At 43.1% G+C, this 23,410-nt stretch overlaps 1 protein-coding gene across 3 annotated transcripts in view; it reads right to left on the bottom strand.

Annotated features, from left to right (window-relative positions):
• PPP2R2C (protein phosphatase 2 regulatory subunit Bgamma) overlaps nt 1-23,026 on the bottom strand; it is a 39,717-nt gene extending 16,691 nt beyond the window's left edge. Inside the window, exons 1-2 of one of the 3 annotated variants that reach the window (XM_033160277.1) lie at nt 22,947-23,026; nt 21,568-21,727 (exon numbers count right to left, since the gene is read on the bottom strand). In XM_033160277.1, the coding sequence (XP_033016168.1) occupies nt 21,568-21,637 (70 nt within the window). In that variant the 5' untranslated portion in view covers nt 21,638-21,727; nt 22,947-23,026. Of the gene's footprint in view, nt 1-9,149; nt 9,257-21,567; nt 22,032-22,946 lie in introns of those variants that run through there. The other 2 variants (XM_033160276.1, XM_033160278.1) reach the window with 2 other exon arrangements.
• Nucleotides 23,027-23,410: the final 384 nt, after the last annotated feature.

The following is a 23,410-nucleotide window of genomic DNA, read 5'->3' as shown; positions in this document are numbered from 1 at the left end:
CAAATTCCACTGTCAAACAGCTCTTACTCTCAGGAAGTTCTTCCTAATGTTTAGGTGGAATCTTCTTCCGTGTAGTTTGAATCCATTGCCCCGTGTCCGCTTCTCTGGAGCAGCAGATAACAACCTTTCTCCCTCCTCTATATGACATCCTTTGATATATTTGAACATGGCTATCATATCACCCCTAAACCTTCTCTTCTCCAGGCTAAACATACCCAGCTCCCTAAGCCGTTCCTCATAAGGCATTGTTTCCAGGCCTTTGACCATTTTGGTTGCCCTCCTCTGGACACATTCCAGCTTGTCAGTATCCTTCTTGAACTGTGGTGCCCAGAACTGGACACAGTATTCCAGGTGAGGTCTGACCAGAGCAGAATATAGTGGTACTATTACTTCCCTTGATCTAGACGCTATACTCCTATTGATGCAGCCTAGAATTGCATTGGCTTTTTTAGCTGCTGCATCACACTGTTGACTCATGTCAAGTTTGTGGTCTACCAAGACTCCTAGATCCTTTTCACATGTACTGCTCTCAAGCCAGGTGTCACCCATCCTGTATTTGTGCCTTTCATTTTTTTATTTTTATTTTGCCCAAGTGTAGTACTTTACATTTCTCCCTGTTAAAATTCATCTTGTTTGCTCTGGCACAGTTCTCTAATCTGTTAAAGTCATTTTGAAGTGTGATCCTGTCCTCTTGAGTATTAGCCACCCCTCCCAATTTGGTGTCATCTGCAAACTTGATCAGGATGCCCTCAAGCCCGTCAATACAATTCTTTCAGCCTCTCTTTATAGGACCTTGCCATATTTGTCACCATTTGGACACATTCCATTTTGCAGCATATCCTTCTTAAACTACAGTGCCCAGGAGGAGGCACAGTATTCTAGGTGAAGTCTGACCAAAGCAGAACAGAGTGGTACTTACTACGATCTATAATTCTGTTAATGGAGCCTAGAATTGCTTGAACCTTTTAAGCCACCAGATCACACGGCTGATTCATGTTTAGCTTGTTGTTTTCTAAAACACTGACATCCTTTTGACATGTGCTGCTGAGAAGCCAGATGTCACCCATCTAGAAACCAGTTCATTAAATACAGGCCACTAAATGGTAACAGGAACTAAATCACCAAAATACCCCTCCATATCAAGCTCCCCGACTACTCTAGATATAGGGGAATAATTTTTAATCTATTTGTAACTGATGGAGAATATTTTATATGCTATGCAACACAAGAACAGTGCAAATTATTCTGAATTTAATTATCTGAGTAGTATTCCACATTCACTTAATTGCACAGCCACTTTCATTATTCTTTAGCGCTTCTGACACCCATTGGCACAACCCCCAATGATCCTTGTGAGTAATTGGATCAGGAGGAGGTTAACCTCTGAGAAAGCACATTAAGAGATGATGGTTATAAAACAGCTTGGACCCAGTTGCTGACATGACACCACCAACAGCTAATTAGCACATCTAAATTCATACGATCATGATTTCAATATTAAAGAAATATGTACACATAAAATGAGCAGTGGAGTAATGGCAAAAACATCAAACACAGCTATTCTGCATTTATTAAAATACTTTTAATTAATTTTTCCAACTCTGAACTTCAAACTACGTGTGTCCTGCACAAAGAAATAAACATAATCATTCTCAAACACAGCAAAATACTTATACTGTAAACCATTAAAGAGATCATATTGAAGGGTATCGCGCCAAAGAGGACACTGAGAGCGAGGACAATGGATCAAATGATCACTAAAATTGGCATAACTAATAAACTGAAACCAGGTGTCCTGAAACCTACATCTTAGGATTTCACTCCATGCCTTCTGACATTGCTTAGTCAGTTTTTCATCAAATGCTAGTGGGCATATTCAGGAGCAACACCTGTGGGTAGAAAGATTGCTCACATCCTTCCAATTGAGCACTCTTTCCATGAGCACTACTACCATTCATTTGAACAGATGATCCTTGTATGAGTCCCAGCTTGGAAAGGCAAGATCTTTCTTTACTTGTATAGCAATGGCATAAATGTCATCCTAGGCTATTTATTTTCTGGATTACTGGACAATAAAGGGGCCTGCTTTTATGGATTAGTGAAGTATTTTATTACTATTGTTCAACACTTTACAGGCCAATGGTATCAGTAAAATAAATAATAGACATTCTCAAAATGTATGCTTCCGATGCTACAAACAGAGTCACTTTTGCTAATCTGGACTGTGCTAGGCCTGCCAAACCACCAGCTACAGCAAACTTCAGGAAGCAGTAGAGCAGCCATGATGGATGTCCATGGATGACAGGTTCAGTGCTCCACCGCCTTTGTGTGGGCCTGTGGAAATGACAGTTGACTCTCAGTAACATTCACATGAGACCCTGGCAACTTGGATGGCAATAAGATTAATAACAACATCATACCATCACCGTAACCTTTTGAAAAGATGTCGAAGAACAGGAAGAGAAGAACAATAGTGTCACACTGGATATGAAATTATAAAGACTGTTAAAGTTTCAAATGAATGCAGAAAGGCAGAGGTCCCAGTTACACTGATGGTAGCCATCCACAATCTACTTCTTAAATGGACTAGCCTATGTAAGTAATGGTGCTGGAGGAGACTCTTGAGAGTCCCATGGACTGCAAAAAGATCAAACTTATCCATCCTTAAAGAAATCAGCCCTGAGTGCTCACTGCAAGGGCAGGTCCTGAAGTTGAGGCTCCAGTACTTTGGCCACCTCATGAGAAGAGAAGACTCCCTGGAAAAGACCCTGATGTTGGGAAAGATGGAGGGCACAAGGAGAAGGGGACGACAGAGCCTGAAATGGTTGGACAGTGTTCTCGAAGCAACTGGCATGAGTTTGGCCAAACTGCGGGAGGCAGTGGAGGATAGGGGTGCCTGGCGTGCTCTGGTCCATGGGGTCACGAAGAGTCGGACACGACTGAACAACTGAACAACAACAACATGTAAGTAATGAAACTTACAGTATGTGAAAGATAGGAGATTTCACCCTCCTGGTCCAGGTTCTGAACAATATAAAAGGTGTTCAAGTCATAATTTTCTCCATCTCTCTATTTGCTGTCTCTCCAGCTCTGCTTCAAATGCTTTCGGCCACCTGATGGCCACGGGACCCTGGCTCACAGTACTGGAGTGGTAACTATTGGGGCTGAATTTATGACAGTGCTATTGCAGCCATTCTTTCCAGGCCTATGCCAGCAGGTGCCCCAGATTCTGAGCTTTTTTCTTTTTAAAAAATGTATCTCGAGCCCTTCTAGAAACAAAGTTATGAAGCATAACACACAGGCCAGCTTCTAAGCAATTTCTGGGAGATACCTCAGACTGACTCTTCCTGCCTTTCAGTGTTTTTAGCCAATGTGTGAAGTTAGAGCTGTGATTTGTTTGTTTCATAAAATTTATACATTGCTTGCTTGTTAAAAAAACCACAAAGTATTCTTGTGCTTTATTTTGAAAAATAAACGGCTACATTCTGCAAGACAGGTGTCCTGTTTTACCTGTACTATAGCCACATGGGTTCTCTTTCACAGTTAACATCATTCTGAATCCCAAAGTAATGGGCTGATGTTTTTATTCCAGTAACAAAAAGTGATACGCCGCACACAAGTATTTTGTGCTTCTCAAGTGAAAATGAATCAGGAGGCTGGTTGGTCTGAACAGGCATACTGCCATAGCAACCAATCAGTGGCCCAGCCTGAATCACAGCTTTATTGCACCAAAGCCAGCACAGTGACTGATGCCAATGAGATTATACAAAAAAAGTCAGTATTAGAATTGAAGGATAATGGCTTGGCTATTTGTTTTGTGTCCTGTGGTTTTTCTTTATAGCCTGAAAAGTATGCCAGGTAAACCTGTGGTTATGTCCATGGATTCCACAGAAACATTTAATATCTAGCTTGAATATCATAGAACCAGGTTCCCCAACACAACACCTAGATGCCCCAGGACCCACTGCTCCCTCAGTGAGGTGGCCAAGCTTGCAAATTATTGGAATTTGGTTAGTTAAGGGGGAAATAGGTATAAAAATAGAGAATCCTTGGATGCCAAAATCCAAGTTTGGGGCTTTTGCTTTGTTGAAATCTGTCTCTTCACTGAAATAATACATCATAGAATCCTAGAGTTGGAAGAGACCCCAAGGGCCATCCAGTCCAACCCCCTGCCAAGCAGGAAACACCCTCGAAGCATTCCTGACAGATGGCTGTCAAGCCTCCGCTTAAAGACCTCCAAAGAAGGAGACTCCACCACACTCCTTGGCAGCAAAAACATCTTCCTTCTCTTGATAGAAAAATTGGGAATTCTGACTTCCGTACGCTTGGACTGTAGCTTAAGAACATAAGAAGAGCTTTCTGGATCAGGCCAGTGACCCATCTAGTCCAACATCCTGTTCTCACAGTGGCCAGGCAGGTGCCTATGAGAAGCCCATGAGCAGGACCTGAGCACTTTCTCTCCTGCTCTGTTTCAAGTATTGCTGCCTCCAACTGTGGAGGGCAGAACATAGCCCTTGTGGCTAACAGCCCTTGATAGTCTTGTCTTCCGTGAATTTGTTCCTTTTAAAGCCATCTAAGTTGGTGGCCTTCACTGCCCCTTGTGGGAGCAAATTCTATAATTTAACTACGTGCTGTGTTGAAAGGTACTTTCTTTTTTCTGTCTTGAATCTTCCAACATTCAGCTCCACTGGATGTGCCTCGGTTCTAGCATCGGCAGAGAGAGTGAAAAACTGTTCTCTCTCCACTTCCTCCCCGCCATGCATAATTTTATACACTTCTATCATTTTGTCTAAACTAAAAAGCCCGAAATGTTGTAACCATCCCTCACAGGGAAGCTGCTCCATCCCTTTGATCAATTGGCTTGCTCCGTTTTGAAACTTGTCCAACTCTGCGACATCCTTTTTGAGACGAGTCACTAGAACTGAACAAGACTTTAATTTGTCCAGAGGAAGAGAACAAAAAGGAACTGAGCTAACTACCCACCGTGTCTCACTGAGGATCAAGAGTCTCCAAGACAAAATCCAACCTTCTATGTATGTCTGCCCAATCATAACTCTTTGGGTTTTATAGCCTGACAAGACATTATAGCATCACTTCAATTAGCTTGGGGTTATTATTTCTCTCGGAGAAGCTGAAACAAAATGCAACCAACAAGCCAACTCTTTCATGCTCACAAAAGCACTTGCCTTTTGAAAACTAGTGTGCAAGTAATGAGATGAGAACACAGATTGATCAGAGCTATTCAACCACCCAAATAAACTAACAATACCCATACTTCCTGCATTACAGATGTTCACCACTACAGAATCTATGTCAACAGTGTGATGGCTTCTTTACACAACATGATTAATTTCCAATACTCCTGGGTAGATCTCTAATGCAAGAGATATCAAAGCAGCAAATGCTAAATGCTGGTATTAGCCAAACTCTTTTTTTGTGCACTTTGTTTTTGCATCAGTCATGACTGCTATGATTTATTGAGCCCTTATTGAAGTATACAGGATCTACAAGCAATCATTATGCACTTGGTATATTGCCACTTTGCAACCACTATCGTTTCTCGGTATAATAGATTACATTAATGCTGAGTTACTTGCCATATTCTGAAGACTGCGCGCACAGAATAAGGAAGGGAAACATGGTGCCTAACACAATACGTGAAAGCAGCCAAAAGCTAGAAGCAGACTTTCAGTCTGTGCAACACTCAGTGGACACACGGAGCCTAACAGAAACTTCAAAGGAACTTACTACAGGCTGTACCATCAGAATTCAGGCTGGGTATCTTCCTTGCCTACGAAAACAAGGGATTCCAGGCTGTTTAAGCCACATCTCCTTCTTGCACTGCCTTATCTCCCTCACAGGCCAGCCTTGGAACGGTGACCTCCACCCATGAAAGACAACACACCTACGCTATCTTTTATGAAAGGGGCAAGTGCTGTGGTGCCGTTGTGGACTAAAACTCTCTGTTGGCTAGCTAGGGTGGAAGGGAGCTACAGTCCAAATCACCCTAGTGGGCCCCTGTTGTATCTCGATAGGGATGCTGTTTCACAGAACAGGGCAGGCCACATCAAAAGCCCTGCTCTGAGTTACTGCGGAGGATTCTGATCTCTTTGGAACTATTAGGAGAAAAATCTCCCAGGGGCTGCTGTGATCTGCTGGGTATATAAGAGATAAGGCAGTCCCTCAGGTAACCTGGTCCTGAGCTGAATGGGACTTTATGGGATAGTACCAATAGCTTGGGACGCAGGTGGTGCTGTGGTCTAAACCACAGAGCCTATGGCTTGCCAGTCAGAAGGTTGGCGGTTTGAATCCCCGCGACGGGGTGAGCTCCCGTTGCTCGGTCCCAGCTCTTGCCAACTTAGCAGTTCGAAAGCACGTCAAAGTGAAAGTAGATAAATAGGTACTGCTCTGACGGGAAGGTAAACGGCGTTTCCGTGCGCTGCTGTGGTTCGCCAAAAGCGGCTTAGTCCTGCTGGCCACATGACCCAGAAGCTGTATGCCGGCTCCCTCAGCCAATAAAGCAAGATGAGCGCCACAACCCCAGAGTCATCCACAAGTGGACCTAATGGTCAGGGGTCCCTTTACCAATAGCTTGAACCTGACTTGACCCAGTAGCATATTGGCAGCCAGTGTAAGTCCCCAGTGTAAGTAAGATGTTGTATGTTGGTAGTAGTTTCAGCGCCGTAGCTAGCCACTCGGGTGCCTGGGGCGGAGCGTGCTCCCTGCAACCAGGAGTGGAGCAAGCCACCCATGGGGGCAGGGCAAGCTGCCCATGGGGGTGGGGCGAGCCAAGGTAGGACTGTGTGGAGCATCTCCGCAGCCTCCCCCTCAGCTGTAGGGTGGCTGAGGCTGTGGGCAGATGCAAGCCCCTCACTGCTCGAAAAAGCAGTGCAGAGCTTGCAGGCAGTTTGCCCGCTACCTCCCGCTCAAGAGAGGCGTGTGGCTCAGGCACGCTGCAGGCCCTGTGGTGTGGTGCCCAGTGCCCCTGCCTCACCTAGTTACGCCTCTGGATTAGGCAGATTCATGGAGGAGAGGGCTGTCAGAGGCTACTAGCCATAAAGGCTGTGCTCTGCCTGCAAAGTTGGAGGCAGCAATGCTTCTGGTTTCTGGAAATCACTCGAGGGGAGATTGCTCCTGCAGTGGCATAGGAAGGGGGCGCGGTGGGTGCGGGAGTTATTTTTTCAAAAACACATATTTTTGCCATTTTGTCACCCCCCTCAATGATGACACTCGGAGCAACCTGCACCCCCCTTCCTACGCCACTGAGTAGTTTGTTCCCCCTTCCAGGCAACCATGTTCTGCACTCGCTACACCCTCTAGAAAACCTCCAGGGTAGCTCCACATAGAGCACATTGCAGTAATCTAGCCTTGAGGATTTATGCAAACCCACAGGTTCTTCCTCAGAAGAGATGCTTAGTTAGCACTATTGAGCATGTATGCACAATAATGGAATTTGGAATTTGCCCAACATCATTTACTGGCAGCTATAATGCAAGATAGGGGACGCGGGTGGCGCTGTGGGTTAAACCAGTGTTTTTCAACCTTTTTTGGGAAAAGGCACACTTGTTTCATTAAAAAAATCACGAGGCACACCACCATTAGAAAATGTTAAAAAAAATTAACTCTGTGCCTATATTGACTATATATAAAGTAATTTTTCAATTTTCCCCACGGCACACCAGGCAACATCTCGCGGCACACTAGTGTGCCGCGGAACAGTGGTTGAAAAACACTGGGTTAAACCATGGAGCCTAGGGCTTGCCGATCAGAAGGTTGGCAGTTTGAATCCCTGCAACGGGGTGAGCTCCTGTTGCTTGGTCCCTGCTCCTGCCAACCTAGCAGTTCGAAAGCACGTCAAAGTGCAAGTAGATAAATAGGTACCGCTCTTGCGGGAAGGTAAATGGCGTTTCTGTGCGCTGCTCTGTTTCGCCAGAAGCGGCTTAGTCATGCTGGCCACATGACCCGGAAGCTGTACACCATCTCCCTCAGCCTACAGAGAGAGATGAGTACCACAACCCCAGAGGCATTTGTGACTGGACCTAACGGTCAGGGGTCCCTTTACCTTTACCTTTATAATGCAAGATAGTGAGGAGACAAAAACCCAAGCTAGCTGCAAGCAAGCTGCACTCAGAGAGTGAATGCAACTCTTGTGCAGCCCATACAAGAAATGCTAATTAATGTTATTCTTCCTCTACCATTTGTAGCCCTGCAGAAAAAGGCTTAATACCGGTAATAATAATAATAATAATAATAATAATAATAATAATAATAATAATAATTTATTTATACCCCGCCCATCTGGGCGGCTTCCAACAAAATAGTCTGTTAAACATTAAAAGCTTCCCTAAACAGGGCTGCCTTCAGATGTCTTCTAGAAGTCTGGTAGTTGTTTTTCCCTTTGACATCTGGTGGAAGGGTGTTCCACAGGGTGGGTGCCACTACCGAGAAGGCTCTCTGCCTGGTTCCCTGTAACTTGGCTTATTGCAGTGAGGGAACCACCAGAAGGCCCTCGGCGCTGGACCTCAGTGTCCGGGCAGAACAATGGGGGTGGAGACGCTCCTTCAGGTATACAGGACCAAGGCCGTTTAGGGCTTTAAAGGTCAGCACCAACACTTTGAATTGTGCTTGGAAACATACTGGGAGCCAATGTAGATCTTTCAAGACCGGTGTTATGTTGTCTCGGCGACCGCTCCCAGCCACCATTCTAGCTGCCGCATTCTGGCTTAGTTGTAGTTTCCAGGTCACCTTCAAAGGTAGCTTTGACTATTCTGTCACCATAAAGCCAAGCACATTGCGTGGCTCACACCATACAGGTGGTGTTCTCATCCAGGGCCAGCCCAAGACATTTTGGCATCTGAGGCGAATCACAAAATGGCGCCCTCCCCATGCCAGGGAAGAAGGGAGGAGTGAAGCTCTACATTGGGAGCAAGCGGGGAATAAAGATCTTCTACCTGTGATGCATTCCTCAGAGGCCGGACCTGCTGGCCCTGTGGATCCTGCCGCCTGAGGTGGTCACCTCACCTTGCCTCATGGGAGGGCCAGCCCTCCTCTCATCCAAGTGGATGAGTGTCCACGGAATACTAACACATTGGGCAGCTTCATGAGTCACTGGCATGCAGGCCACTGACTGGACAGACATAGAGACTGACCTTCCCACTCACCTCCAGAGGTGCTCTCTTCAGAAGAGGGTTCAGACACATTGGCATGGCAGTGTGGGGAAGGTTGCATGGCTGCCGCCGCCCATGCTATGCCAGTCCTGTGGAGAAATAGAGGACTTCAATTTCCAGTGCTGCCAGTTCAGCACCTGTCAGGTTACATGTGCAGAAAAAGAAAACAAACAAAATTCTCTAGCCCCATCTTCATTGGAAACAAACGTGAAGAGCCCTTAACTTCATATGCACTGCTCTTTTTACAAACGATATTTAGGCAAAATATTTGCAAACACCATTATTTTAATGAATTGAGTTTGTAACATGTGTTTGCAAAGGATGTGTTTGGGGGGGGGGACTGTTTGCAGTAAGGAAAAGGGCATTTTGTGCCTTTCCCCTTCCCTAAAATATTTTTCTTGTGGGATGAACTCTTCCAGTAAAATCTTTTGATGAGGATGTATATATCCTCATATATATATATGGTTTTCTAAGAACAAAGAACAAATATGACCAGCTTAATCCTCACATTTCTACATGAACCTCAGCTGTGACTTGCCTTTTCAGAAAGTAGATTTGAACCATTAACGTGCCATGTTTGCTAGCATGACTTACTTGTTTTTGACTCTCCTGTAATGAGGAGATGCAGGGCATACTGTAAGGCAGGTATGGCCAAACTTGCCCCTCCAGATGTTTTGGGACTACAACTCCCATCATCCCTAGCTAACAGGACCAGTGGTCAGGGATGATGGGAATTGTAGTCCCAAAACATCTGGAGGGCCAAGTTTGGCTATGCTTGTTCTAAGGAGATAAAACCCAAGTTTTCTGGTCCCGGGTTCTACTCAAGGCCTTTAAATGTGTGGTTGTTACATCAAAAGAGTTCTGGTGGATCAGACACGAGGCGCCACCTTATCTGGCCTCCTTTTTCCAAGAGAGCTCCCTACACAAAAGGGCGGGAAAGCAAACGCCCTGCCCTGTTCTCTGTTTCTAGCATGTGCTGTTCAGAGGCATGCAGCCTTTTAACACCACTGCGAATGACATGCCTCTTTAATAATCTCCCTTTCAAGTTTTCTAACCTAGAGGCTATCAGCACATCCTGTGGCTTTGGCAGTGGATCCTGTAAGTCAATAATACATTGCATAAAATTCACCGCCACAGGATGTGGTGGCCCCTGGCTTTGAAAGAGCATGAGACAAATTCTAAGCTTGCCTTGATTATTTAATATTTTATAGACTGCATTCTTAGGGTCCCTGGAAGAGTGTCCCAGGAGTCATTGAATGCTTAAGATCTGCCTCTCTGAGAGGGTGACCTGACCTTGTAGGGTCCCCACTGCCTCAGAAACCTCACCAACAATAGACATCAATAGAAACAAAAGCAGAGCCTCTCAGGAAGCGTATTAGGGGGAAAGTTTGAAGGGTCCAAAACCTCCCCACTCAACCCAGCACACTCTCAAAACCAAGGCAAATATGCACAAGCCCAGGATATGGCATATATATATTGAAAACCATGGGAGAGACATTCCCCGGATAATCCTGGGGACTGTAGTTTGTTAAGGATACTGAATTGTTGCTCTGTGGGGGAGAGCTACAATTCCCAGGATTCTTTGGCAGAAGTCGTGTGCTTTCAAGTGTGTGGTATGAACTGCCCCCAGAAAGAAATAAAAAAAGAGGGGAAATGCCATTCCTCCTTTCCTTCCACCATGCGCCTGGCAAGGGTTTGCATCGTCTGATGCTGGGGCTCTCGCAACCCCCTGGTAGGATTGCTCTTCTGCCAACTAACTTGATGTATTCCAAGCCCTCTCCCACAATTTTGTCAGTTCCGACCTCAACAAAATAAATGGTTGAAGTGTTGCTTCTGAGAATCTTCAAAGATCATGCAAAAGTGCACTTAGGTCTATGGGAAATCTTCCAATTATAATTTCTCTGTAAGTGTCTTAAGTACAAATTAATCTAAAATGCCTCATGTATTGCACTAGAAATTATTCCATCAGAAGTCCAAAGTGATTTTCTCCATGATCCCGTTGAGAATGTTCAGCTCTTGTAATCAACATCCTCTGTTTTATTTCAACATTTAATTCGTATGGTACGTTTTAGCCTGCAAATCAGGGGTGGTGGGGAACCTCAGTCAGGGGGCTGAATTCAACCCTCCAGGCCTTTCTAGGCCACAACCCCCCTGCCCAAGCCACACCCTTTGCCAGTCCTGCTCCACAGCCTCCTTAGACACCACCCCCCCTTTTTGGATTGTGTCTTTGAATGCTTCTTCCTTGCCTGCACAAAAGATGATCCCCTGGCTTTTTCCTCTGCCTACCTCTTACCACCCCCACCCCCCGAACAGGCAGCCCCCAGATTGAAAAATGTTTCCCACCCGTGCTGTAAAAAAATAAAAATGATGCAAGACAGCTAGAAGTTGTCCTCAAGCCACCAAGTCTGAGAATTCCTATTGTTACACACATTTTGTTTATCTCTTACATATTTGCATGTATATCTCAAGGATTTCTAGAAATAATACAGTACTGATAGTTTCTGGCAATATCCTGGCAATTGAATCACAAGGTGTGATGCTATGTCATTAGAAGCTCAATAACAGAGACAACTTTCAAATCACCTCAAACACAATATTCTTCGGTGAGGGCTGTTTGCATACTGAGGTGCGAACCAGTTAGGGTGGCATAGATGCATGTGTGTATTGATTCTTGGGTATCAATTATGCACTCGGTTGTCTTCCACAGAGTTTTTACTAATCCTGTGCAGATGACAGTGTGGAGATCTTCAATATGTGGAAGAGGAAGCAGGATTATTCACTACCCATTGCTCAGAGCTCCTTCACAGAGCCTGTGCACACTTCTACTCAGATTACACAGACAGAGCCTACAGTTTGTGTGCATAAAAGCTTTCTGCAGAAAACCTGGTCAATGTATGAAGTTTGGGAGTAGGTCCAGGAGTTGCAACCGCGTAGTAGAAAAACAAAATATATGTTTTCAGATTCTTTGCAACAAGTGGTAATGCCATCTGGAATGCCTATTTCCATCTCTGGCTGGTTTGCTGGCTCCATTGCCTCTTAGACAACGATTACTTGGTCACTGTGCTCCATACTCTGGTGACCTCCAGATTGGAGTATTGTAATGCACTATATGTGGGGCTGCCCTTGAACACAATTTAACCAGTAAACTTTTGAGAGCCAGTGTGGTGTAGCGGTTAAGAGCGGTAGACTTGTAATCTGGGGAACTGGGTTCGCGTCTCCGCTCCTCCACATGCAGCTGCTGGGTGACCTTGGGCTAGTCACACTTCTCTGAAGTCTCTCAGCCCCACTCACCTCACAGAGTGTTTGTTGTGGGGGAGGAAGGGAAAGGAGAATGTTAGCCGCTTTGAGACTCCTTCGGGTAGTGAAAAGCGGGATATCAAATCCAAACTCTTCTTCTTTTGCTTCAGACAAGAATGGAATCTGAAAGTAGTGTTTTCCTATACCAATAGTTTAGGGACTTTTACCATCTTGTAACCAAGCTACCGTATTTTATGCTCCATAGGGCGCATCGGACCATAGGGCGCACCTCGTTTTTAGAGGAGGAAACAAGAAAAAAAAAATATTTTTCTGGTTTTCCTCCTCTAAAAGCCCTGTTTTTTTGAGGATCAGCTAAAAGTTTTGCAGCTTTTTTGCAAAGGGAAAAGCCCTGTTTTTCTGAGGATCAGCTAAATGTTTTGCAGCTTTTTTTTGCAAAGGGAAAAGCCCTGGGTTTTTTTGAGGATCAGCTAAAAGTTTTGTAGCTTTTTTTGCAAAGGGAAAAGCCCTGGTTGTTGTTGTTGTTGTTGTTTTTGAGGATCAGCTAAAAGTTTTGCAGCTTTTTTGCAAAGGGAGAAAAGCAAAGAGGAAAAGCCCCATTTTTATGGGGTTTAACTCACATTTCTGCACTTTCTGAAGGAAAGGGAGCCATTTCTACAGTTTCCAGACAGATAATCTAATCAGCCAGTCACATGTTGCTGGGGAACAAACAACCTCCCTCTGCAGCACATTCAACAATGGAGGGCGGGGCTGAAAGGGAGCCCGGACTCTTATCTCTCTCCCCATCTCTTCCTGATCAGCTGCTGGGAGGGGTCCTTTCCACACACCCTTTTCTCTTTGTAAAATAAAAAGCACTATCTGCTTTTGGCCCCTGGGCAATTCGGCGCCAGGGACCACCATTCACTCCATAAGACGCACAGATATTTCCCCTTAATTCTTATGGAGCGAAAAATACGGTTCGTTTTACTGCGTGCAGAACTTTTCTTACTGCTATGTGGAAAAGTATGTGAATGTGATCTTTGGGGAGTTTGTAAGTAAACCATTTTATAACTTACCAAATGTGTGGTCTTCTTCTATGCTAGGGGAAGAAGGATATTTGGAAGGAGATTTTAATGTGGAATACTTTGGAATTAACTGAAAGGGGCACTTTTTAAGGATTTAAATGCATGTTTTGCCAAAGAGCATAGGAGCTGACTAATGAGTTCTTTGTCATGTGACTGTGTGTTATTGTCTTGGAAGAAATTTAGTGGGGCCAGTTCTAGAGTTGCTTCTATTACCTGTTATGTTATTTTGCAGATCTATTGTAAAACTGATATCCTGAAATATTGAATTTTGGAGCATTCCCACCACATGTGGAGTTATGTGCCCTTGGCGGTGCAGCCTCTCCAGCACCTACATGAAGTTCCTGGATGTTTCATCGCTAGCTTACATGGTGTTAGGTATCACCTGTAGATGTCTTTATATTGTTAACCATGCCATGTTCTTCAGATGAAGGGCAGTATATAAATTTAATTAATTAATTGCACTTTCATCCAACATTTTCTGTTCTACGGCAACTATTATACAAGTCTTTCTTCCAGTTCATTGCTGATGAGGAAATAAACATATTTTTACATATATTGTACAATACACATATATCCCTCAGCTATTTATTTACAAATCAGTTTCAAAGTTAATGATATTCCATTAGTCTTTTGCAGCAAAGAATCTTATGGAACCTTAAAGACAAATGAAATGCAGTGGCTAATGGCCTATCAAAAACAATCTACAGTTGCATGTCTACTCAGAAGTAAGTCCCAATGAATTAAATTGGGTTTACTACCAGATAGAGATGGAAGGATCTGTCAATTTCTGTTTCTCATTTTTCAAATCTTAAATTCAGTTTTCCGTATTTCTGCAGCAATTTATTATTATTTTTTAAAAATCCTAATGAAATGCCTTCAGCATTTTAGAGTGAATTTCTCCTAAGAACACATTTTTGTAGGCAGTTTTGACTAATGTACACATTTTTGCAAGCATTTTCTACCTTTATAATGCCATTTGTACCTTGTTTGCACTAATATGTTCATGTTTATGCACAGGTTTACCTAATTTGTGGTTTTTGTAAACACTGGTTGGTTGGAAAACTGCACTGCAAAATTCAGGTACTGTAAGTGCAAGAATGGCTATGTTTCACTTCTCATCTTGATTTGGAAACTGCAAATTTGACAAATTCAGCTTAATTTAACTCTCAACTGAATCAAATTTCTTCCCCAGCCTCACCAGCTTGATTTTACACATCATCCTATCTTATTTCCCTCACTCAGGCATTAAGGAAGGATGTTTCCTTGTACATTGATAACTTATAGTATGTGAATTGCCCTTTTCATTTTCATTTTTTTGAAAGATGAGACATGGAATAAGTTATGTGATATACCCAATAGTGATGGTTTTTCTTTTTATGAGTTTAATAAAAGACAGTCATTTCTAATTTTTCTACCATAAAATATTCAGTATTATTCAACCATATTTCACAGTTATAGACTGAATTCACAACTTGTCTATCTTCCTCTAATTTCTTTATCCATTCTGAAGGAGACCCGGTTATCGAAAGAAAAATATTCTAGATGACTATGATAAAAACCATAAGTGTTCCCTTTCAGAATGATGTAGGTGCTGATAAAAAATCCCCTGCAGTGGAGCAACAGGAAGTGTTCTGCATGAACTGTGTGTTCTTTCGTTTTGCATTATTCAATGCTTTTGATCTGCCAGTTTCAATTACAAAGAGATTAGCATTTTGTACAAGATAATGACCTCACCCTTCAGATGTAGCAACTGGTGTGATTTCAACAATATAGTTAAACGCTTCACACTTTCTTGAACCACCACCTGTCTGGGTTGATGCTACAAGGTCTCATTTGATAGTGAAAGATTTGGAGATTGTTCTGCTTACAAATACATAAGCAGAGCCAGGGCTGAGCCAAGACATTTTGCTGCCTAAAACAAAGGACAAGATGGCACACCTCCCAGTTTTAGATACAGATGCAGATCAATCTGACAGTTGAATATAATTTCAGTTTCACCACACTTGAGATCAGCAGGTTAACTTAGGGACACAGGGCAGGTTGTGTGGCACACCCATGTCAATCTTCCAACAGAAGGAAATGGCCAGGGGCCCCAGGAGGAATGGAGCCCCAGCATCCACCACAAGAAACCGCCCTCCCCAGCATCCAGCACTTGAAGAGGCTGTCTCAGTCTTCTTAATTGTAGGGCCAAAGCTGAGCACACCAGAGTGGAAGCAAATTCATTCTAAAAACAGGTGCAAAATTGCATCAGATTCCTCAATTGTGCGTGGGATCCTTAGCCAAACCCTGGCTGCTTCCAGTCCAGATAAAACCAAGCTCTAAACTGCCCCACTCTCTTGTCTTTTAATTCACACTGCAAAACTATTCCTCTGCCCCTTCCACTAGCTGAAAGGTGGCATTTTCTAAAGGGATTTTCAGCCATTCAGGAAACAACAACGGATAATCCCTGACTATTAGCAAGAAATGAAAGATAGCAGCCAGAAATCTTAAGGGCTTTTTTTTCTGGCGGTGATCAATGGTTCACAGAACTGGCACCTTCCCCCCCCCCACTAAATCTTGTGCTGCTAGTGCCACCGCCTTCCATTCTGTGGCTGGGGCAAACCATAGGGGTGAACATGGGCAGTGTGGCTGGTGGCAGGAAGGAGGGGAAGGGAGAAGGAGAAGGGGGAGGGCAGAATGCTGGGTGGGTGTGAACAGCAGATGGAGCAAGGTGGGGGGAAGGTTGAGAGGAAGGGGGAGGGGCATGCAAAGTGGGAGGGGAGAGAGAGGGGGGAGAGGGAGGGAGAAGGGGGTTGGAGAGGATCATGGCGAGTCCTGGCACCTTTTCTCCTAGAAAAATGCAGTGCTTAACATCATGTACTCAACACAGTACTTGTTATCTGAACCTTGGAAACTCCAGTAATATTGTAGGCCTGCATAAGCACACTACTCTGCCCCAACACTAGGAAATATCCTAGTGGGATCGCCTTGCCCCCGCGATTGAGCACGTTGCACAATGTCAGCACGCCCCGGGGCGGGCTCTCATGACATCAGCACACCCCAATGCCCAATCCTCGTTCAACGCCAACAAACTTTTCTCTATCCACTTTCTCTATGCCACACATGATTTTATAAACTTCTATCGTGTCACCTCTTACTTGCCTATTCTCCAAACTAAAACGTCCCGAATGCTGCAACCTTTCCTCACAGGAGTCCTTCATTTCCCTTGATCATTTGGGTTGCCCTTTTCTGAACCTTTTTCAACTCTGCCCTGTCCTTTTTGGTGTGAAGTGATGTGAACCATACATATTACATGCAGGTCCAGCTATGCAAACACTCGTTATATTAACTTTCAGTTATTTACACGTGAAGGATCTTTACTCTAAGGTCACTAAAGGAATGTCTGATTCAAATATCCGAACTGCAGGACCTGCATGTATACAGATCAGCAAGAAGTTGTTCAGCACCCTGACAGAGTGCAATCTATGGAACTGTGGTCGGTGAAAATAAAATGAAAGGAGAGGAGAATCTGTGTGTAAATATGTTCAAGCCTCTGTTGTCGCTTTTTTTAATCATTTGGGGGCTAACTATTCTGGGTTTGGGAATGCACTGGGATTTTCCCAATTATGAATGGAAATTGTCAGCTCACTATGCAAACACTCACCTTATGAACTGTTTTCCATGAACAGATTAGGTTCACCTAGCAGGACCTGCGTGTATTCCAAATGCAGTCACACCATAGATTTGTATAATGCCATGGTATGAAAGACTTATTTTCAATTCCTTTCCTAATGATCCCTAGCATAGAATCTGTCCTAGCTGCTGCATACTGGGTCTACATCTGCATCAAGCTATAACCTGAAGGTCTGATCTGGCCTGAGCATGTATGTGAAATTAAGATATATATATATATTGTGCTAGCATGCATCACCATACACCTGTTTACACTGAGCTGCGTTTGCCATTTTTTACCACCCTTTCACTCAGTTTGGAGAGGTTCTCTGGGAGGCCTTCACAGTCTCTTTTTTTTATTTAACTGTCCTGGACCCTGATGAGATGCCAATGTGGGGAGCTGGCTAGACCAGGTCGAGGAGACCTGGCTAGTTGGATGAATTACCTGGGGAGGCGCCCAGCAGTTTGGGACAGATCATATATAAAGCTGCCCATGTTTTAAGATATTTCAGAGACATGCTTCTTTCTAGATTAAGGTAGGTAGCCATGTTGGTCTGACGCAGTCGAAATATATATATACCGGTATGTATAAAAATGTCTTAGAGGGTCTCTAAGGTGCTACTGGACAATTATTTATTTTATATATATATATTGAATGCTTCTTTCTGTCCTGCTGACACCTGAAGTGGGAAACTGAGAGACAGCTTTCATAGCGGCTACTCCCAGGCTCTTGAACTACATGCCAAGGGAAGGCTGTCCAGCCTCATCTGAGGCAAAAATTTTTTTTTTTTTTCATCCAAACAGGCTCTTTGTCTCATATGGCAACTTGTTGGAATCATGCTGCTATTGGTTTGGCTGCTGTTTTTACTGGTTTGACTGAGCTACCCACCATGTCTCACTGAGGATCAAGAGTCTCCAAGACAAAATCCAACCTTCTATTTATGTCTGCCCAATAATAACTTTTCAGGTTTTATAGCCTGACAAGACATTATAGCATCACTTTATGATTTGATTCATTTTATTTTGTATTTTTCTTTGCACTGCTGCTGCTAGCCACCTTGAACACCACTTGGTAGCAGCCTGGTCAGGTGATCTACTGGGGTAACAAAAATCAGAGTAAAAGCCAAATTGGAATGGATCTAAATTAGGGCTGTCATAAATCCGGGAATCGAGCTGCAAAATGGCGTTCGGGCAGATTTTTGCTGAATCTGCAAAATGTCCGGGGAAACCCAGACGATTTTTGTTAAAAAATGTTTTTAAATATAGCAACCCTATCTAAATAATCAGTTTCACCAAACTATGGCTTAAGTTGTGACTCATCCGCAAACGACAATAAAATCCTAGATGACAGATATTTTTTCAGTGATCAACCTGGCACTAATATGCAGCACACCCCACCTTTTGTTAATCCATTGTGGTTTGAAGCCTGCTGAGGAAATTTCCAATGCAGTCCAGTTCTTTCAGTAGACCTTTGTGAAGAAAACCAGGGTCATTTTGTTTGAAAAGTTGAGGAACACTGCTTTGGAACTGGCACTGTATCTAGAGTGAAATTGGCATGTATCACTCAGCATTTTTGAACATTCCCACGTTTGGCTTCAGTGGATACGTTAGGTACATAATTACAGGGAAATAAGTTTCCATAAATAGCCTCAATCATTATCTACAATCTAACCTCTACTGAGACTCTTGTCTGAATGTGTTGCCAGTCACATTCAACAATACTGAGCTAGGTAGAGGAATAACAACTTCCTATACAGGAAGGTAGCCATGTTGGTCTGCTGTAGTCGGGGGGGGGGGGAAATCCTTTTCCAGTAGCACCTTGGAGACCAACTAAGTTTGTTATTGGTATGAGCTTTCGTGGGCTCTCCCCCCCTCTTGCCCGGTGGTTTGACCGTACATGACACCATTGTCTGATATTCTTCTGGCACTAGTTGAATAACTTCTTAATTGCCCAGACTTTAGAGCCATTATCTGTTATTTTTCAATGTACGTTGCTATTTACTGAATTATAATGTTTTATTTTATCCTATTTATTTTTCTTTGATAGTGCTTCAAACTTCTTTGCTAGACCTCTCGGAGTACTATTTCTGAACAAAGAGCAGTACATCAAATAACCAAAAAATCCCCAGTAATTTTGGGCATAGCATTAATCCATAAAATTTGAGAAATATTCTATTAAGAAAAGTCTGCAGGAATCTATGTTTTTTCCCCAGGAAAGGCCCCCCCCAACCCCAATGCTTTAGTTTCTGATGCAACATTTTCCATGTTTTGTCTCAACAGGAATAATTCCCAAAGCACTCCTGTGGCAAGACTGGCCCTAAGAGTCCAATTAAGTCAGCTGATCTATATTCATAACCTAGGTACACTTTTCATCTACAGCTCCAGATAGAACTGAGAGGTAACGGAGATGCCAAACACTGATGTCTAAAGGTGGATGCCCTCCATTATTTCTTCTCCTTTTCCATACGGAATACTTATGTGCACCACAATTTATTTATTTCAGGAAGGTTTAAGGTTCTGTTTAAGGTGCAAACAAGCCAAACAGTAGGTGGAGGTCACAAAATGAAAGGAAGAAAACTTGAGACATGTAAATTTTTCTCAAATTAACTTCTCTTTCAGACATCAATTTAAAAGTGCTCAGATCCCCCACCCAAACACACAATTGTGGCACGTGTGTGAAGAGATTCTACATATATATATATATATATATATATATATATATATATATATATATATGTATATATGTATATATATATATACACACTAATATTTTGCATATGCTGTAAGCCACCCAGGATCACCTCCGCATAGAAGATTTCTATATGAGCATGTTGTAAAGCCACCTGACACATGGTCACATGGTGTGCGAGTGCGTCAGCAGTGGGGGAACGCAGCCGCTGGGTACCACCCCATTCCTTCTTTTATCACACGAAGGGTATTTTGCATGAACACCCCTCGTGTTAAAATAAAATAGAAAATAATGAAGAATATGACACTACGAACCTGTTTTGCCATGAGAAAATAACAGTTAATTTGTAGTAACATTTCTATGAACAGTATGGTGGGGGAAGGCAACTCTACATTCTCCTTCAAGGCTACTCTTGCAGGAAAGTGACTAAACTTTAAAAATAAATGCAGCTCAAGTATTAGCCACCATGAAAGCATGAATCAGCAGTATGCTCAGCAAAATGAAAAAGATCTATAACAACACCCATTTTCTGGGCATGATATTTTTTTTAATATATAAAGATATATTAGAACTGAGCAAATTATTTTCTCCAGTGGTAATTCCTGAGGACACCAAATACTGCTCTGGATCCTTGAAGAATCCAGTTTCTATTTAACCTACAGCTGTCCACATGTACAAGCCTACATGGCTAAAGTGAGAACACTACAGTTGTCTTGTTGCACATTTTTTGCCATCCTTCATACCCATTCAAAAAACGACCTTACCACCTGACTGCAAAATATGTGTAAATAATATTTAATATAAAACAAAAATTGACATGCATAGGACAAAAAGCACACAGATGCGAGAATTCAAACAACAAATTAGAACATAAAAGCAGAAGGCCTAGGAGTCAATGCTGTAGAAATGGCTGTTTTGACTTAATTTTTATATTGCTCCTTAAGTTCAAGCAAGTGATGGGGGTTTCTTCCAAAATTGTCTTTGTAGTTCCAGTAATAAAGCTGCTTCATACTTCTAGAAAAATGCAGATCATCAATAATCAAGCATGGCCCAGTTGATTAAATTTATGTAAGCTGCCATCCTAGCTGTACCACATGGAAGATGCTACAGAAACAGGCTACATGCAACACACAACGACATGCTTGGGAAGTTCACAACCTGATCACACAGTGACTGATAGCCATGTTGCTCAGTCGTGACCGACTGCTTTAAAACCATATTTCCAGTATTATGCTATATGCAGCTATACATTGTTGTGGATATAAGCCCTGCTTGCCTGTAAAATATATTTGTTCACTATAAATCTTTTAGCATCCATGACATTTACAGGAACAAGGTTTACATAACATTCCAGACAGAAAGTCAGAAGAGACTCAAAAGGAAGGGCTCACTTAAAAGAGATCTGGTGCAAGGTAAAGAATACATATTTCCAAAGATGTATGGAAGCCCAGCCTATCAAATTAATTGATCTCTCAAGTTATCTCCTAGGCATTCAGTTCCAGCTGCTCACATTCCTCTCAACAAGCTAATCCAAGTGCTCCATTTACTTCAGATTTTTACAGGAACCTGACAAATTTCCTTGCATTTTAGCAAGACCAGAGAGATTTGGCTTCTTCATCTGCTAAACATAAAAAATTGCTTTCATTATATATAACTTACCCAAACAAGTGAATACAGGTTTTGATTATAATGCAATAGCATTCAACAACAAAAAGATAAATTATGTCAACATCTGCGTTACCTTCAGTCACATAGTTGTGGTCTCGAAGAAAGCCATGGTTAATTTTCCGTGTGTCTGTGTCCTCGCCCATTTACAGCAGGATTACTCAGCATGCCTGTCCGCAGTGGACTGATAGAATCAGCAGAGGTCGTCACAAGAACACCATCCATGCTGCCACTGCCTAGCAGAGGCAAGAAACAGACTGTGGTATGATGTACAGCATAATGAGAGCTTGTGATGCAGCAAAGATTTGAAGGTGGATGAAAGAAAGAACAAGCACAAGATACGGCTCCAAAAATCAACAATGCAGAACTCAAAATGCCAGAAGGGGTCCAGATGCAAAGGAAAGAGGCCCTGCTGACATAGCTAAATTCTCTAGCCACCTGCTCCTTAAATGAGCTCCTGTGCAGAGGCGGCTCCGAAAGCTTGCCGCTGAGAAATCTTGCAGAATGTGAAGAAAGTGGCAGGCAGGGGCAGCTGACTGCAGCAAATGCTGCCTGGTACTAGCTCAGTGATTGTTGCTGCAGCTACTGCTGTCATCTGCCTATGCTGCATCTGAGCAAGCCCCTCCCAGCCAGCCTCTCACTATCCAACCAGGAAAGATTTGCATGGAAGTAAAACTGAAAAATGAGAATGCAGGCAAGGATTTCAGCTTGTGTGCCTGGAAGCCAGGCCTTGAAATTTGAGGGAGAAAATAAAAACAAAAATACTAAAATCAACCTGCTCTACATTATCCCATTCTAGGATAAGATTAATTTGATCTCATTCATTATTTGTTATAGCTGTAGCAATTGTAGTTCTCCTGTGCTCACTTCTTTCCTTCTGCATTATGTTGCAGTCTTGGATTTCTAAGGTAGGAGGCCCTCCCTACTTACTTTGCCATGCTTCTTGGGAGAGAACCTTGACACTCTAGGCGTTGTCGACTCCAGCTCCCATCAGCCCCGGCCAGCATAGCCAATGGTCAGGGATGGTGCAAGTCCATAGGTTCCCCAACCCTGCTTTATGACAAGACTAGTTCATAGCATTTTCCACATCTCCAACACAGCAATGAAGATGAGCCTCCAATGGAACCCAAGACAGAAAAGTTCAAATAAACAACTTCTGTATGGCCCAAGTTGGCAAAAATGGGTGGTTTTAGCAAAGGGTTGTCTACTCATTGTATATAGATGCATTCCACATTTTTGAAATTCAGTGTGTTTCATACAACCACACAACTCAAATATCCTGGATCAGCCATATTACAAACTGAGCAAGATTGTAGCTGCTGTGCATCTTGCCCCATTTATCCACCAGTTCTCTCTCGCATATCTTGCTCACCTGTAATGGGGCAAAACTAATAATTCTTTTCAACACACAAGCAATGGAGGAAGTAGGTTGTCAGTTATTAATCCAAAGCATACCTGGAGTCCTTTCTGCAAGCGGAACAGCAAACAAAAGGACCAGCAGAGGTAAGCAGTCACAAGTTCTTGCCTCCCAGTTCAGTGGCAGCTTTAACATAGCTGGAGAAGTCATCAGGCTGGAGCCTGAAGGAGAGATGCAGAGCAAAAGATGCAGTGGATGAAGCTTCACTTGGTGCCTTCTGAAATATACACATCACCATAACTTCCAAGTGAAAATCTGGATTTGAATTTGTTATGTACTGAGTTGAATAGGATCCAAAATGCAGCAGTCTGATTGGTCCGCAGGAGCCACCCAATCCACCTCCAGGTGGAAGTGAATCCACAACCTGATTGGCATACAGGAGTATCCCAGAATTAGCCAATCACGTGGGGCCCATTGTGTAAATAATGTATATAAAGCAGACGTTTTGGGGGAACTTCCATTCCTCGCTACTATGAGCTGAATAAAGAGCATGAAATCCATA

Source organism: Lacerta agilis, chromosome 9, assembly GCF_009819535.1.
Source record: "Lacerta agilis isolate rLacAgi1 chromosome 9, rLacAgi1.pri, whole genome shotgun sequence".
Taxonomy (NCBI): Eukaryota; Metazoa; Chordata; class Lepidosauria; order Squamata; family Lacertidae; genus Lacerta; species Lacerta agilis.
Note: the sequence above shows the minus strand (reverse complement) of the source record. Positions and strands in the feature narration are given on the sequence as shown.